The sequence below is a fragment of the Acanthochromis polyacanthus genome, chromosome 18, assembly GCF_021347895.1.
Source record: "Acanthochromis polyacanthus isolate Apoly-LR-REF ecotype Palm Island chromosome 18, KAUST_Apoly_ChrSc, whole genome shotgun sequence".
In the NCBI taxonomy this organism is placed as follows: Eukaryota; Metazoa; Chordata; class Actinopteri; family Pomacentridae; genus Acanthochromis; species Acanthochromis polyacanthus.
This window is the reverse complement of record NC_067130.1, coordinates 30,436,665-30,454,795: the sequence shown is the minus strand read 5'-3', so window position 1 is coordinate 30,454,795 and position 18,131 is coordinate 30,436,665. Positions and strand designations below refer to the sequence as shown.

At 36.2% G+C, this 18,131-nt stretch overlaps 1 protein-coding gene across 3 annotated transcripts; it reads left to right on the top strand.

Moving 5' to 3' along the window:
• Nucleotides 1-1,050: 1,050 nt before the first annotated feature.
• Nucleotides 1,051-18,102, top strand: rnf180b (ring finger protein 180b). Of its 3 annotated transcripts, none has more exons than XM_022203090.2 (8): nt 1,051-1,175; nt 4,387-4,491; nt 4,738-4,833; nt 6,232-6,987; nt 8,533-8,655; nt 10,301-10,520; nt 11,740-11,865; nt 15,027-18,102. In XM_022203090.2, the coding sequence occupies exons 2-8, from the start codon at nt 4,435-4,437 to the stop codon at nt 15,224-15,226; spliced, it is 1,578 nt and encodes a 525-aa protein (XP_022058782.2). In that variant the 5' UTR covers nt 1,051-1,175; nt 4,387-4,434; the 3' UTR covers nt 15,227-18,102. The 3 variants fall into 3 exon arrangements, with proteins under 3 accessions (XP_022058782.2, XP_051794590.1, XP_022058780.2); XM_051938630.1 differs by having other exon boundaries at nt 4,735-4,833; nt 6,232-6,984; XM_022203088.2 differs by having other exon boundaries at nt 4,735-4,833.
• Nucleotides 18,103-18,131: the final 29 nt, after the last annotated feature.

Genomic DNA, 18,131 nt, shown 5'->3' with positions numbered 1-18,131 from the left:
AGATATTTAATAATTTAATCAGGACAATGTTCGTTAAAAATTGGTCGTTCAAAGCAGAAAATAAAATCAAACAGAGCATTTTCTTGGTAGTATTTTTGAAGCTGATATTTTTGTCTTTCAGGTCCTGAGTGTGATTTGTTTTTAATCTCTCTCTGTATACACAATCTAATGCATGCCAATCCCTGCTATTTTTTATTTACTGACATATCCCAGAATACAGTGATATAAGAAAATCCTCTTTTTTGTTTAGTACATGAAAAATTTATATTTTTTTACTGTTGTATTCCCCTCCCCCCCATTTTTTCCTCATAAAACAACAGGGTCATCATGTAATGAAACTGGCTTTTAAAGAGTTCAGCTGCTGAAAATGGATAAATATTTCATAGTTTAATCAGGACTGATGTTGGTTAAAAACTTTTCATTGAAAGTAGAAAGGAAAAGTAATATCTAGCATTTTTATGTCAGTATCTTTAAATTTTCTCCGTGGAACTGGGTGTAAATTTTTTTTTTAAATATGTCATTTTGGTCCCTACATACAAAAGCTACTAAATTATAATCAATGATGTTACTAAACAATGACATGTCCCATAGTTTGGGAATATTAAAATTCCTTTTTTTGTATTATTTCTCATTAAAAGGAATAGTGGCATCATGTAAACAAACTGTGATTTGAAGCTTAAACTTTTGAAAATTAATTAATTGTTGGTAGTTATGATCATAACTGATGTTTTCTATAAAAAAAAACAAAAACAACATTTATTCAGAGAACAGTGTTAATCTATATTATTTTCCATGCAGTTATTTTAGTCTTTAAGGGCCTGTGTGTAACTTCATTAAATTACATCAGGCTAAACAGTGAAAGTGTACCTTCAAAATAAAGCCACCAGTCCAACATAATAATATATTTTGGCTTACTGTGTTTATTTAATTAAATTTACCTGCTTTCAATGAGAGCTGGAGGGACTATTGTAATTGCTAAATTCCATAAAGACGTTTTTGTTTTCTGCGAACTTGGTGAAATGCCCCTTTAAGCTTTTATCGCGAAAGGACTTTTGGCCTCATAGACGTTCCGTAGTGTCCCAGTTTTCAGCCTTATTTAAAGGCTGCTGAAGTTTGTTTGTTCTTGGACTGGTGTCCTCCTTCACCACGACGACGAAAGTCCTCTAAGTGACGAGGTAGGTTGGTATAATTAATAAAAAATGTCGCTGAGGTTATTTTCATCGTCTTAAAGATGATATTTTCCCATATGAACCGCTGCTGGGGAGCTTGTTTTTGTAAACAGAGCTAAGCTAAGTTAGCTAGTCGTTGTTTACATACTGCTAGCTTCCAGATGCTCGACCTCATGGGTGAGAATATTAAACTTTAACGTCGCCGTTTAAGTTTAAACGCAGAAAAAAAAGTTCTTTAACCGTTTCAAAAGAAGCAGATAAACATTAACCTTGTTGCAGCATAGCTCGAAGGAAGACTGGTGGATTAGCCACATAAAAACAGATTTTTCGGTGTTTTAATGTGCCTGAGGTGACAGTAAAGGTAAGTGCTAATGAAAGTTTTTGTTTTGTAATGAATAAGTGAGCAAAGATAATGATATTTAGGATGGCTATAAATAATACTTTGCTTATGTTGCTGATTTTTTTTTACCCTGTATGTGTTCAGTCTGCAATGCTATTCTTGTTTAGGCTGTAAATAACATGTTTTACTGATAATGTTTTATGTTTTAAATAAGAAAAGTATCGCTTTTGCAAATGTCCACTTTGCTATAATCTTTAAAACATAAACCTCATGAGTGAAATCAAGTCATTTTGGTTCATTAATAGCATTTGGGTCACAATATAAGGGGTGCAGTCATGTTTTGCTAGTTGAAAAACAGTATTGGATGAGTTGAACGGGTCCATCAAAGATATTTTAACTGGTACAAACAGCTGGTTTGGTTATGACGTCGGACAGAGATAGAGACTTCAGGATAGTTGCTCCCACTCATAGCAATCAGTTTTTGTCACATTGAAGCGATAGTGTGCAGAATTTTGCTGTAAGAAGCGTCTCGTGATTCTCAGCTGAGAGAAAATGTTTGATCTGCACACTTTTTTCAGCTGTATGTTACTGAAACCACTGAATAATTCATGCAGTTACAGTTGCAACACAAAAATGCATAACTGTGTTGTTATACGTGGTTCCGATTTGCTGCCCAGTCACACATCTGGTAATGCAACTGGTAGAGCACAGGTTTATAAATTGATTGAGTCTTGTGGTCTTTGTCAAAGAGAGTATTTAATCAGTAGCATTAATTTTGCTTAAATTTGATCAAAACCTAAATGAATGTCCTTCATTTTGGGTACAGCTTCTGACCAAAACATGCTCCTTTAATGTCATGTTTAAGTGTATGAAGTTTAGGAGCTCTAATGTGCAGCTGTCTGATGAAACCTGGTTAACAAAGAAAGTTGATAACCGCCTTTATCCTCCTGAGTCCCAGTCCATTCATTTATGTCCTCTGTGCTGGACATTTGGTCTAGATCTTTATCTTTTGATTCATTCTACTCAATCCTGGCGTGCTCAGTAGAGAACATCCTGGCCTTTCCAGTGGTAGCTCATGTGACTGGGTGGGATGAGGGGAACTTTGTTTTCATGCTGAGACTAAACGGCGACAGCAGCAAAACGCAGCTGACAGGAAAAATCAGTTATTTAATCAGTTATTTTTAAGATATCGTTGTTTTGCCGATGGTAATCATATATTTTCTTGGTTATTAACATATCCAGATTTATAAATTGTTGTTGTCATCGAAAATAATCCCCCCTTTATGAATGTCAACTGGGATTCACACATAGCTAACGAGCTTGCTACTTCTTTGCTTGAATTCAAATTTCTGACCCTAAGCAGATTTGTCTGTGGGGTAATAAACATTTTTCATGTATTTTCGATGTAAAGTAAATAATTTAATAAATAAAAAGTTGTTTTATAGCTATGTGTCATGCAAACACCTAACTTTTACACTATTGTAATTTCATTTAGCTTATTAAATTTTCATTAGAAAATGGATTGACAGTCTTGTTTTCTTGATTTCAACGAGTCTTGTAAAATTCTGAATTGTGAGTTCTTATTGCAGCTTCAAAAACACAGGAAATCACAGAAAAAGTTAACTCAAAAGATGCTTTTCCCCCTCTGTTCTCAGGAGGATATGATGCTCATTAGCTCTGACTGGGCTTTTAGGTTTAGTTTAGCTTGCTTATGCTAAGAAAGCCTGACTGTGTTTAACCTGCATCAGGCTACAGGCCTCAAGTCTACAGGTTTAGAGCATGAAAGCAACAAGTATGTGGACGTTTCTGCTCTCATACATGTAGTCTGGAGCTGGTTTTCATGCTCTTCCAGTGAGGAGAAACCTTAATGTGATATTCTAAACACTAATGAACCCTCAGCTTCAGTACCTTTTATGTTTATTTCTAGTTTAGTGTAGAGGAACTTGACTGACCCGCACTGAGTCCTAACTTCAACCCTGACTAGTCTCCAGCATATCTGCTTTTATAGTCCAAAGAGGTAAAAATAGTCCCTTCAATATAAACACAGTGCTGCAGCCCCAGGTTACCACATATACAAAGATGTAGGCCTCTTCAGTAGCTTCTTATGTCTCTTGTACACTTGAATCTGGGTTTTCATGTGTCACATGTGTGTATATTTGTTTTATTTCACCTTGTTTCTCTTGACTAAATCCACAAAATATCCAGTAAATTTTGGGAAAACCATCAGTGCAGTCCAATATTTTAAAAAATGATTCCAAATATTAGTATTCAAGGAGACAGAAACCCAATATTTGAAACACATCTGCCAGTTCTGGCGTCAAAATTAAGAATTACACAAACTCTGACAACACGAATCGTTGTTGAAATGCCTCTGTTCATTCATGTTTTATGTCTGTTTATTAAAAAATGACCTTTGGCCATTTGCTTTTCAGTGTTGACAGCAGTTTATTATGTGATATGTAAACAGTCTGATAGTGTTGTGGATGAAGAATTGCTTTAAACCAGTTTTCTCTGCAGACATGGTAAATCAGCTGCATCATTCTTCATCGTTTTTAAACACATCCATTTGACGAGGAATCGCTAGAAACACATAACAGTGTTGGTATTGGGGGGGGGGGGAGCAAATTATTGACCTGATATTGACCAGTCTGATAATCTGTCTGCCTCTAGTGTCAGTATTTCTGGTAAAACAAATCCAAACATATCTGACAGTACTGAACCTTCAGTCTAAGTAGGAGTATTTTGTCCTCTCTGAATACAATTTTAGCCACGTTTCACACGTATTCTGATGAAAAAATTGTCCTTTATGCAACACTGAGTACTCGTACAGGTGTGTTAGCAGTTCCTTTTCTTAACTATCATCATTATGCTGAACAGATGGAGTGAAACCCTACTGCTGGAAGGTGTGCAGCTAAAGAGGGCGCCATGCTCCGCTGCAGGAAATGTCGAAAAGGGGTCATAGATGCAGCATGTTTGTCAACGGTGGGTGAAAACTAAATGTTTTTCATTCTTTTAGCAGTTGTTCAACGTTGTTTTATTATGTCTGTTAAATATGCTTGAGTTTTGAGTTGATTTTAAGACAAAACAAGATGACAAGGGAGGTGGCTAATGTAGAGTTGTTTTGGGACGTCAGTGTTGTTCAAACTGAAAGATAACAGCTCAGAGATAACTGGCTGATGGCGCCACAGAAACGGACTCTGGATGGTTTGTTTTTTTGCTCTGAAGCAGGTTCAGGAGTCGGATGAAAGCTCAGCTGCTGTTTGCAGTATTTGGCATGTGAACGTGGACACGTTGCCAGACTGGATCCTGACCTCAGTTCACCAGGTGAGAAAGTCCAGTCAGGAGGAAAGTCTGCAGCTTTAGTCGGCTGTTTTCACTGCTGGGAAGAAGGAGGGTGAAAGGTCAACACCAAACTCCTGTTTTTATGCCTGTTAAGTTAATGAATTCTAATGTTATAAATGAAGGATGCTATCCTAAATAACACATGCAATAAAGAATCACCACATAAGATAGAATGAAGTAAATATAATAAATTATTATTTAAATGTAGATGGATTGATAGAAGGGCAAACTAGAAGTCAAAATCCATAAAAAAAAACATAAGAAAGTAGTAAAGTATATATTTTTAAAACATATTTTAGTCAATTTAATGTACGGTTTATTACTTCATTTTTTATCCTTTTGTATTCTGTTCATATAATTGTGACATCTGTTTCTATTGATCTCTATTTTAATTATAGATATTTTATTTTATTTATTTTATATCTCTATTTTAATAACAGATATTATATTTTATGTATTTTATTTATTTTCTAGTCATAACTGTTTTAATAATATATATTTAATTTACTTTTTTTTAATCTCTATCACTATTATAATGGTTGATGTGTTACTTCATTTCATTGATTTTATTTATTTTCTATCTCTATTTTAATAATAGATTTTTAATTTAATTTGTGTATTTTCTATTTCTGTTTTTATTTAATAATAGATATTTTATTTATTTTCTCTATTTTGATAATAGATATTTTATTTTATTTTATTACACTCACTGTCTTTCTTTATTTTCTATCTATTTTCATATATTTTATTGTATTTAATTTATTTGTTTACTATCTCTGTTGCTACTTTAGCAATAGATTTTTTTCATTTATTTATCTTATTCTGTCTTCATTTTACTAATAGATATTTTATTACATTTATTTTATGAATTTGATTAATTTTCTATTTTATTTTGTTTTTATCTCTGTTTTCTCTCCATCACTTTAATAATAGATGTTTTATTGAATTTCATTTATTTCTATTGCCTATCTTTGGTTTGTAGATATATTTTGTGTTATTTATTTCATTTTTTTGATTTTCTATTTTAATCATAGATGTGGAATTTATGTATTTGCTATCTCTGTCTATCTTTATTATAGTAATATATATATTATTTGTTTTATTTTAGTGATTTTATTTCATTTTATCTTCTTTTATTTCATTATGGCTCATCTAGTGTTTCCTCATTGCATGTGCTATTAGCTAGTGTTTCCTCAATCAGTCCTTTAATGTAGCTTGAATATGGGGCTGTTTGAACAGTTTAATTATGTTTTTATTTCAGTTTTCTTTGTGTTGCATTTTGTTTGTGTAAAGAGTGCTATATAAATAAAATCAGACTGACTGATTGATGATTTTTCTTTTATCAAAGCTAATCTGTTTCATGGTGTTTTTGTGTTCCAGGCCCAGTGGACTGTAGGAAAACTAAACTGCCAGAACTGTGGCGCTCGTCTCGGCGGCTTCAACTTCATCCACCGCAGCGAGTGTCCGTGTGGCCGCGACGCCGCCGTCCACCTCAGCAAGAGCCGAGTGGATCACGACCACAAGCACTACGTCCTCATCGTGCAGCCGAGGAGGACGAGGCCCGAGAGGCTTCAGGCCGGCGGTCTGTTAACGGAAACCTCTCTGGACCGAGAGGAGAGGCCTGAATTCAGCAGAACTGCTCTGGACGGTCTGCAGCTGAACTGTGCTGCCGTCATGTCTCACATCGGCCCTGCAGAGGCTTCAGATCCACTTCCTGATGCTGCTGAAAACACGCCGTCGTTCTCCTTCAGCCCTCTGTACTGCATCTCCCACAGGAGGAGGTACAGCGTGGAGGACGACGGCGGCGTTGGCTTCAGGTCGTCGTGTTTCTGCCCCGCAGGTCGTCCAGATGTGTCCGCCGCTGATCTGATGAGGTCGAGGACAGACGAGTCGACTCGGTCTTTTCTAGCACATCCCACCAGTCAGCAGTTCGACTCGGACGGCGAAGCTTCATTGAACGTCGTCCCCCGTCGTTCTCCTGCTTCTGGAGCTCCTCGGTCACCTCTGCATCAGCAAACTGAGGAGGAGGCAGCAACATTTGTCCAGGAGGAGATTCCAGATTCAGCTTTGTTCCTCAGAGGGCGATCCATTTCTGACAGCGTAGCCGAGCAGGAAGAGGAAGAAGAAGAAGAAGTGGTACGTTAATGCTCTTTGAAGTAGATTTATACAAAAAACTGCAGTAATTAGAACCGTATCCAATGACTGTTTCAATATAATATCACACTACATTAATATTTTTGTTTCTTTTTATTGATTCTGTCACATAAAAACACATAGAAGTGTAATATTTGTAGGAGCAATTAAAGCAGCACATTTACGCTTTAATGCAGTGTTTTAAAGCAGAAATCAGCCACTTGATTAAAAACATCAATATGTTGCTGTTATAAGAACGTTTTACACTTTTCTTTTTAACTTTTATGTAAAACACCACCGCGATTTAAAAAAAAACAAAAAAACCATTAACTGATCATGACATGAGGACAGGTCGGCCGTTCTCTTTACTTGTGCTACTGCTAGTTTAAAAAATGCACCGTTTTGATTCTTCAAATCCTTTAGGAAACTTTGATAATTGCCCGTTGACCCACAGTATCTCAGGAAATATTAACAATCCAACCCAGATATTTTGACTGTTATTTCTCATCATGTTACTGATTCAGATTCTGTAATATTGCACAAGTTTGTTAGTTTTTTTTCTGATTTTATTTCACCCGTAATCAGAGATCTACTTGTGCAATACTGACATGATGTGAGAATTTTGGCTTTTATCACATTCAGGGTTTAATGCAGTATTTTACAACAGAGGATAACCAACTTCTGCTGCCGTTGTAAAAACATTTTACACTTTTTAACTTTTAGCTGAAATGATTTTAAAAAAATGCAGTTAACTGATCACAGGTTGGCCGTTTTACTTGATTAGAAACAACCTTTGATGCCATAATTTAAAAAAAACAACAACACTGTTTTCTGCTTGATGTATCAAATCCTTTCCGAGCTGAAAATAGAAACTGCCTGTTGACCTGTATCAGCAGCTACTCTCAGTAAGACCCTCATATTTTGACTGTTCTTTCTCATCATGTTATTGATGCAGGTTCTGTAATATTGGACAACTTGGGACTTTGTATTAAAATTTCACCCCTGGATTATTTGATCTATTTGTTCAACACCAGCATGGTGAGAAAAAACTGTGAGAATTTCTGGTGTTGATCACATTTAGAGTTTCATGCAGTGCTTTAAAGCAGAGGTCTGCCGCGTCACGTGATTTAAAAACAACTTCTGCTGCTTGTTTTAAAGATTTAAAGAATGTGTTTTAAGGATAATGACGGGAGATTCTTAAGGATTTTATTGTTTTTTTTACCTCAGTCAGTGAATATTCTGCAGATAAACCTTCATGACCACGATCCCCAGAAGAGAAAATGTTTAACCTTTTTCAGTTTTTTTCCTCCATCTGTTGTGTATATTTGTATAATATAGTGATCACAGTGGTTACAGTTTAATGAGCCCTTGTCCTTTGCTTTAGCACTACTCTCAGGTTAAACTTTACGTTTTCTCTTGAAGTTTAACTTTGTTCAGTTGAATTGTTTGTTTCTCAGTAATCTGCTCTTGACACCTTGCTGTGGTTAAATCGTGTCTTCTTCTGTCTGAGCTGCAGAATCAGTGACTGATGGTTGTTTCCCTCCTCAGCCTCCAACATCTGCAGGTTCTCCAGCCTCCAACCGACGGAGCAAAAGAGAGAAGAACCGACTGAAGAGTCTGAGGAGGAAACAGAGGAGGAGAGAGAGATGGCTGCACAGTCAGCTGGAGCAGGTGAGGAGGTGGAGGTCATCACTCATGTCACAGTGTCTAAATCATCAATACTAGCAGTGAATAAAAACATGTATTGAGAGAGAATTACAAAATGTGCATAATGTTATCAATATGTACCATTAAAAAGATATTAATACTTAACAAAAGTGCGGTTCTGTCGCCTCTCTGCTAGAAAGGATCGCCTTTCTGTGTGGAGTTTTTATGTTCTCCCACAGGTTCTCAAATCCTCAGGTTCCTTCTGCTCCACCGTCTCTGATTGACTTGATTTTTTTTATCATAAACTATAGATATTTGACACATAATCTGTTAAATTTAGGCTTGATATATCAGCTACTTTCTGAGATAAGCCTTATTTCAAAATCGCTTTAAGGCCCTCTTTCATCAGCATTTTTTTTTTTTTGCACATTGAAATTTGAGGCTGTTTTGTCGGAAGTGTCTCAGAAACTATTAAAGCTAAAAACCTGAAGTGTTCAGTTATTTTTCATCATGTCACTGATGTAGAACCTTCAATATTGGGCTCTGAGGCTCTGATTAAGGACGAGTTGAAATCTGAACAAAACAATGAAGCCGTCATGAAAAGTCACATATTTGAGCTCCTAGTAACAAACAAACTGTTAATGCAAAAGTCAATTATTGATATTCTCTGAACCACATGTAGCTGCATGTCACAATAACACACAACTAAACATGAAGAACACTTTAATATGAAATATTAAAAGTCACAAAAATGGAAAAAAGTTACTTTTATGAGGAGACCTGAAGAGTTATACCACAAAAACAAATCCAGTTATTTAAGAAAATGTAATATATATTCTGGACTTTTTACACATAAATGATCATTAAAATATATTTTAAAATGTATGGCATACAGCATATCTGAAAATATTAGAATATTTTGTGGTGAGTTTGAATAAATGACTATTTAAACTGTAAACACCACGTATCTGTTGATCTAGGTCAGTGCACACAAATATTTACATTTCTATATGTTTACAGAGACAGAAAAATGGATTAGAAGAGGAACTGGATGCATTTCATGAGGCAAAATGTACATTTAGATAAAACTATTAAAACATGGCTGCCCTTTATAATAAAAAAACTGCATGAGTTAGAACTGTAGCCAATGATTTTTATTAATATAATATCACACCGCATTAATATTTCTGTTTCCTTTTTATTGGTTCTGTCACAAAAAACCACAGAGACAGAAAAACACATTTTTAATCCGCGTAATGCATGTAGGAACAATTAAAGCAGCACGTTTATGGTGTAGTGGGGCATTTTAAAGCCGAGATTGACTAGTTCTAAAAACATTTTACACTTTTTTTTACTTGTAAAGAATGTCATGAACTGAACATGACATGAGGACAGGGCGGCTATTCCAGAGCTGAATTTCTAAATTAATTTTCAGAGATATATAAAAGCTTTTTGAGGATTTCCCTCTCTGATTTGGAAAACACTCATAAATCCTCAGAAGTTTGTGAGATTAAAAGGTGGAAGGATGTGACTTTACAAAACATTTCTAGCAAAGAGAAAACAACAAAGTATTAGTGAAATCAGAAGAGTTTCATTGAAGTATTTTGGCTGTCCTGCTGTAAGTGATTCAGTCTTTTTGCTGGTTTTCTGTCGCTGTTTTTGCATCCAGGCTGAGATGGTGAGCGGTTCTGTGCTGGACAGCGAGGAGGAGGACCGGGAAGGCCTCACCTGCGCCGTTTGTCTGGACGTCTACTTCAGTCCGTACAGCTGTCAGCCCTGCAGCCACGTTTTCTGCGAGCCGTGTCTCCGGACGCTCGCCAAGAACCGACCGGCCAACACGCCGTGCCCGCTGTGCCGGACCCTCATCTCACACACCAGCTTCCACAGCGGTGAGCTTCATTCACTCTTTTCTACATGGACAGAAAATTAAAAATGACTCTCCGGTTATAGATTTAACCCCCAAAAACTCGCCTCTGTGCATCAGAACTACAAATTTAGATGTTTTGTCCATGAAAATAATCCGTTCATGCCCTGAAAATGGCTGTTAAATGAAGAAAAATTTACCTAAAGAGTGCAAAAAGGTAAGTTTGATCCCTTTTTAGACTAAACGTAATAAGTCTAGATGTCTTTAATTCGATGCAACCGTCTCTCTTTATCTACTTCTGTATTTATACCTTTTTTTTAATTGAGTGATGTGAGGTAAATACAAAAAGTCAACTCCAGGATTCTGCTGTTCTTGCAGAATAACAAAAAAAGTGATTTTAGCAAAGGCAAACATTAGAAAAGCAATGAGGTATTTGACGTTGTAAAGACAATAATGCATTGGAAATTGCAATCACTTGCTTTTTCAATTCAAATATGAATAAAATTTAAAAAGAAAATGGCTTAATGGAAGTGTAAAGCATTGGTTCCTTTTAAAATGCATGAAGTCCACACCTCCTTCTACATCCACCTGTCCTGCTGGCTGCAGCTCCAGCTCACCTATAGCTCTACTTAAACGCTGTAAAACTACAAATTCTCAAAAGTAATGGCACAAAAAGTACAAAAGAACAGGATTGTTTCCTTAACTTTGTCACATAGGAAACCCTTGAAGTCTGCTTTATTGTTTCTGAGTGTTTTCTAAACGGCAAATGTTCAGTCATGGTGTTTACTGCTTATTTTGTTCATTATGTGGCTGCCAGTATATATATAAAAAACATTATTTCGGCATGTTAACAAGATGAAAAGCTTGATTTTTGTACACCACAACAGCATCATGAAATGGACTAATTGTGACAAAATGAAAAAACACCTGCTGACTTTTATTTATGATGAAATACGGAGGTGCAGCTGTTTTTTTTCATTGGTTAGAGTGATTATTGTGTTTTCATTTTAATCATCTTAACAGTAATACAGCCAGAGAAACACCTGTAAGTTCCCAGCTGCAGAAAGATACATATGTACTTATAATGCATGAGGACGAGGTAATAAAACACAAAAATGTGACATTTATGAATTAGTTTGTTTGCAGAAATGATGTGCTCAATTAAATTAGACCTAATCCGGTTCCAGTTTCTCAAGTAAGGGTGTACATTTTTATTTTTTACTGTTTTTAATTCTTTTTTTCAGAGCTCAACCACACAGCAAAGACCTTCTTTCCCAAAGTCTACTTCGCCCGCAAGCAGAACTTCCAGAACGCCTCGTGTGCCAAATGGCCGCTGCCCAGCTTCAAAAAGCGCTTCCATTCCTTCTGGGGTGAGAAACTGAGCAGGATAACTGTTTAGTATTTGTTTCTATTTGCAGAGAAAGAGAATCCATCAGTATTAAGAGTTAGGGAGAACTACATGAGTTATTCCATCTCTGACCACTAGGGTCCTTCTGCTCATACATCTCTGATTTGCTCATCATGAAATATGTCAATGATGAAAACAGTATCTGCCAAATGTTAGCTTGACATATCCAATACATTTTTTCCCAAAAGTTCCCCGTCCACTCACGTTCAACAGCTTTTTTCCACATCTTTAAGTTTGACCAACAAGATTTGAGGAACTATTAAAGACAGAAACCTGAAATTTTCACTGTTATTTCTCATCATGTCACTGATTAAGAATCTATAATACTGCAAAGCCGAGAAACATCCCCACATGATGATACTGCCTCCACCGTGCTTCACTGTGGGGATGTTTATTTTGATATACAGTGTTTGGTGTCCGCTAAAAATAGCGTCTCGTCTACACAATATCTGAGGAACTATTAAAGATAAAAACCTGGAATTTCAACTGTTCTATCTCATATTTTCATTGATTCAGAATTTGGACAAGTAGATCAAATAACCTCTGATTGTTGATGAGTTGAAATATATCGAAGGCGTCGTGAAAATTCCCGTCTTTGAGCTCAAATTAACGAGGATGAATGAATGCAGAAGCCCACTAGTGATATTCTCTCAACCTTATGTCGCTGGATGCCACATTAATACAAAACTAAACATGTCAAATACTTTAATATTTATATATTTGGTCACAAAAGTAAAAATAATGTCTTTTTCATCATCATATCATGTCATTGATTCAGAATGTGGATCAAATAGTCTGTGATTATGAGTTGAACACTGTAAAAAAAACAAAAACTTTTCACCTCTTTTAAAAAAGATATTTCAGCTCACCTACAATCACACTTTATTTATCTATTAGTCCAATATGTCAGATTCTGAATCAATGACATGAGAATTTCAGGTTTTTATCTTTAAAGGTTCCTCAGACGTTGTTCAAACAGCGAAATTCAACGTGTAAAAAAAACCTGCTGAAAGTGGGTCGACGGGCATTTAAAAACCAAATGATCTCAGAAAGAGTTTGATATATGACGCTAGATTTTTACAAATGTCCTCTTAAATATCCAGAGTTTATGATGGTCGTGCAGAAGGCCCCTAATGACTTTTCAATGCATAAAAAATGAGCTAAAAGCCAGTCAACAGGAAATTAGAAACAATACTTGGGAAATATTTCACGTGCCAAGCTAACATGTCACTAATATTCTTATAAATATCCACATTTTATGCTTCAAAATTTTCAGATTGAACAGAAATTGCTCAAAAAATGTGATGATTTGAGGCAGAATGACCCAAAAATGTTGCTTGTCTTTATATTACTGAGCTAATTTCCACTCGTGTCGCACCATGACCTGGTTCACGGAGGAAGCAACACGTTTTTTCTCTGCTTTAGCAGCAGTAAATGTTATCTTTACAGTAACTAAAACATCAGTCCAGGAAGCAGCTTTACGGTCCGCAAGATAAACATTATTGCTCAGACTTATTTTAGACCGTATCTGTGGAAAGATGAGGCTGCCTGTATGGAACACAACCTGTTTGTTCCAACTGCTTTTGAATAAACCGTTTTTTCAGTGTGTACACGGGATATTTACTAGATTAGATGTTAAGTAAGAAGTCAGTTTTAAGTTTAATTTTCATCGATAAAACTGATCATAACCTCATGTTTCAAGGTGCAGTTTCAGGCTTTTTTCTCGAATAGTTCCTGTGATTTTGTCATCAAAACACTGAGGGGGAGAAACAAACCTGCTTAGGGTTTAGACCATAGCAGTGTTTCCCCTCCTATATGACCGACGAGGCGGGCCGCCTCGCTGCTGTAGGCCACCGCCTCGTTACAATTTTGCCGACACTGCCGCCTCACTGGTCCGCGCCAAAAAAAAAAAAAAGTAATGCTAAATATTAGAAAGCATTGACACATAAGTCCAGTATATTCGCCGCTGAAATCAACAAGCCAGAATGGCAGCCTTTTCTTGCCGTGGCTGAACACAGCAGGCACATCCCCGTTGGTTGGTAACACTCACTTAAGGTGGAACTGCATTTTCAGGCTCCCGTTAAAACATTTAGGCACGACAAAACCCGTTCTCACGAACGAGACAAATGATTTCAACGGAATGTAAAGTTCCTAGTTTCTTTTGATAAAATGATTTATAGAGTGCCTGAAATTATATCATTCAATGGCAAAACAAATTCTGTGTTCAAATTCTAGTTCTGTGTTCAAAAACCAGTTGTTAACCCAGAGTTGAACCCAGAGTTTGAAGTTTTCTTTCACATTTTTAAGTAAAATGAAGGTCATGACATAACCTTTTTATTATAAATAAAAATGAAGTGGGAATTTGGTACCTAACATGTAGTTGTTTTTAGAAAAAATGTAAAAGTCACCACTTGATTCCAGATTCAAGTCCTTTGTCGTCTTTTTCAAATTTGTAATAAGAGCTGATGTGGCATTTTGGAATGGTTTGTGGAAATCTGACCAGAATAGAATAGACTGGACTAGTTGACATGTTTTGATCACAAGGACAAGTGGGTTTATATTTGTCATATTTTCTCCCTATCACTAATTTTTAGAAAAGAAACATGAAAATGTTATTTAATTTAGTTTTTGGAAATGGCTACAAATACAACAAAATGTGCTCCAAATTGTGCCAGAATGCCCCATTTTGGATCTTGATTTTCAAGGCCCTTGCCTACACCCCACCACCTCACAGCCATTTCAACCCAGGGGAAACACTGCACGGGATATTTACTAGATTAGATGTTAAGTAATAAGTCAGTTTTAAGTTTAATGGCACTTGTGAAAGTTTATTTTCATCGATAAAACTGATCATAACCTCATGTTTCAAGGTGCTTTTTTCTTTAATAGTTCCTGTGATGTCATCAAAACACTGTGGGGAGAAAATCCTGCTTAAAGTGTTTAGACTCGCAATTTTGAAAAGAATTTGATTTGTCAAGCTAACATTTCACAAATACCATTTTACATGCGTGTAGTTTGTGGGGAAAAAGTTGAAGCAAACCAGAGCTGGTGGAGCAGAAGAACCTGTGATGGTCTGAGATGGAATCACCTGAAACCACTTCTGTTTTTATGCGGTACCTTCAGGATACGAGCGTCAGGCGCCGCTGATGGTAGGCCGACGTTTTCACATGGTTCACGGAGGTTTCGCTCTGGAGGGTCTGGGCTTCACCGACATGCGAGGTTGGCTCTTCGACATCGGCCTGGTCATCGTCTACATCCACTCACTCAACTGGATCCTGGCCTCCCTCCTGTTCTGTTTCCTCATGTACTACTTTTTCATTTGAGACGCTGCAGGTTTGTCTGTCTGCTCTTTCTTTGAAGAGGGTAGGTATTTTCTGGTTTTAACGTTGGAGTGACACGCCGGATGTTTTGTGTCTCATTTCAGAGTTGGTTATCTCAGAAAAAGCAGCGTAGGTAGAGTCAGGAATCAGTCTGCAGGTTTGAAATTTGCACAAATGATTGTGAGCCGTTTACAATGTGGACTTTAAAAATACGAATTTAAATGGAGCTTCTTTTGTTGCTTGTGTTAGTTTCTGATGTTTTAAGTGCAATAATACACTCTGAAGTGTCCGGATGGCCACGTAAAGGCCCTAAAATCTGAAGTAGAGCGGAATTTCTTCTGTTAAACGTGGTGTTTAATTCTAATGTATTGTGTTTTTGTCCAATCACGTGGATGTCTGTTCGTTCTGTGTGTGTGGTGAAAAGAAAAATCCAGTGTTTGTGCACAGCTTTGGCTCTGTACGACAAACAACTACTAAATACACCAACTACTAAGTGTACAGGTAAAAAAACAATGAGCAAAGTGTTAATTATTGAGCCTTAAGGTGTATTTTTTGACTTGAGACGGAGCCAGTTAGCTGTTTGGAGCTAATAGGTTAACCATGCTACATCTTTTTGCTTTAGTCTTGCTCTTTTTCTAAAAGCACATTAAGATTATTTCTTGAAAATGTTCTTTTCAAAACTCTCTCAGAGCACATCTAGTTAATGATGGAGCAATTAACATCTTTAAAAGTGTTAAAGTTTAATGACTTCTCAAGCTCTTTTAATGGCCTCAAGTGTCATTTGAGAAGGTTGATGTTGGGTTTTGTTCAGACTGCAGGCTAAATAGATTTGCTTCTAATATCAGGGTTCTTCTGTCTGATTTGCTTGAAATGTTTTTGTCAAAAACTCTGGATATTTATAAAGGTATCTGTGAAATTTTAGCTTCACATATCAACTACTTTACAGCTGCACGTTGACCCACTTTTAGCTGTTTGAACCGCAATATCTCAGGAACTATTAAAGATAAAAGCCTGACATCTCCACTCTTCTTTTTCATCACCTCATTGATTCAGAATCTGTAAAATCTGACATTAGGTTAAATCATCTGTGATTATGGGTGGGTTGAAATACAAGAAACATTTGAAGCTGTCATGAAGAGCTCCATCTTTGAACTCAAATTAACAAAAAAACCTGTTAATCCAGAAGTCAACTGGAGATATTTTCTGAACCACATGTAGCTGCACGTCACAATAATACAAAACTAAACATGTAAAATCATTTAAATATGACAACAAAAATATGGCTTGATAACCTAATTTAGGTACGACAGACTTTCCAAGTGGGTCTCCAAGTATAATTAAGAAAATGTATTTTTTATTGTGGTTCAGAAAACATTAGTCGTTGACGTTTGCATTATTAATTAAAAAAATAAATATTCCCCAATAATCAGAGATAATTTGATCTACTTGTCTGATATTACAGATTCTGAATCAATGACATGATGAGAAACAACAGTTGACATTTCAGGTTTTTGTCTTTAATAGTTCCTCTGAAATTGTGCAGACTAGACGCTGATTTAACTCGACACCAAACCCTGTCTGTCATAAAAAACATCCCCACAGTGAAGCACGGCGGTGGCAGTACCATCATATGGGGATCCTTTACAACTGGAAAGTATTAGCTTCTGAATTAATGACATGATGGAGAAATAGCAGTAAAAGTTTCAGGGTTTTATCTTTAATAGTTCCTCAGATATTGTGTAGACCGGACACCAAACACCGTATTTCATAATAACCCCACAGTGAAGCACGGCGGTGGCAGTATCATCATGTGGGGATCCTTCTGGGCTTTGCAGTATTATAGATTCTGAATTAATGACATGATGAGAAATGCTAGTGAAAATTTCAGGGTTTTCTTTTTAGTAATTCCTCAGATATTGTTGTACAGACGTCCTGAAATTGAATTTTTGTGTGAAAAAATGTGCTGAAAATGGGTCAACGGGTGAGTTTTACTATCAAGTATTTGACATATGAAGCTAAAAATCTACAAATCTGAGATGGTCGAGTAGAAATTGTTCTCAAAATGTGATGATTTAAGGCAGAAAGGTTTATTTCTACTTCTCTTCTAACAGTGGTAACATGGATTCTCTTCAACACTTGTGCGCAAAACTCATTGAAATCAGATGTGGGCATTTGGATGGAGATGCAGCTGAAGAAATCGAATTGGAATCTTATTTTCAATCCACCTCCAAAAGCAGTTTGGTTTGTTTTTACTGTCCGGACTCTGTGGAATCAAACCAGAATCTCTAAAAAGCTGCTGCATCGTTCTGAATAAGACTGTAGAGTTTGGAAAAGCAAAGTTTAAGGAGTTGTCCAAATGAGAAGTTACTGTTTGTTTCTACTCAGATGTGTTGTTTTATTTACAGACAACAGCAGCAGCAGTGATTTATTAATATAATCGACCAGCAGAGATACTCCTTTAAACGCGGTGCCTTTGCGTATCTCGTGCCTTGTTTACGGTAATTTAACTGGAATTCATTTAGATCTCAGGCACCGAATCACTGACAGCCAAGAAATTTAGCTTTTAATCAACAATTCTTTAATTTTTATGGAAGAGAAAATGCTTTTAAAAAATACAACTGTCTTACTAACATTACACAATTTGAGCTGTCTGAACAGATTTAGCTTTTTTTTTTTAAAAAGTAAACTGGACAGCAGGAACAAATCATCTCTTTCTGTTTGTCTTGAACCTTTTTTTACGTTTTTTTTGGCTTCATGTTTTTAAGTTTTGTTTTGCTTGATGTCTCAGAGTGAAAAGTAAAAAGAGATCAGGTCAGAATTCAGTGTTGAAAATGGATTATGAATGAAAACATAAATATAAAAGTTTATTTTAAAAACAACACTCGAAGCCTGTTTTTTGTTTGTTTGT

Excerpts from the sequence above, each read along its gene's own strand:
- rnf180b (XM_022203088.2), top strand. The coding sequence starts at position 4,435 with ATGCTCCGCTGCAGGAAATGTCGAAAAGGGGTCATAGATGCAGCATGT. Across the intron at positions 4,834-6,231 it reads TCCTGACCTCAGTTCACCAG|GCCCAGTGGACTGTAGGAAA; the intron begins GTGAGAAAGTCC and ends TTTGTGTTCCAG. Across the intron at positions 6,988-8,532 it reads AGGAAGAAGAAGAAGAAGTG|CCTCCAACATCTGCAGGTTC; the intron begins GTACGTTAATGC and ends TTCCCTCCTCAG.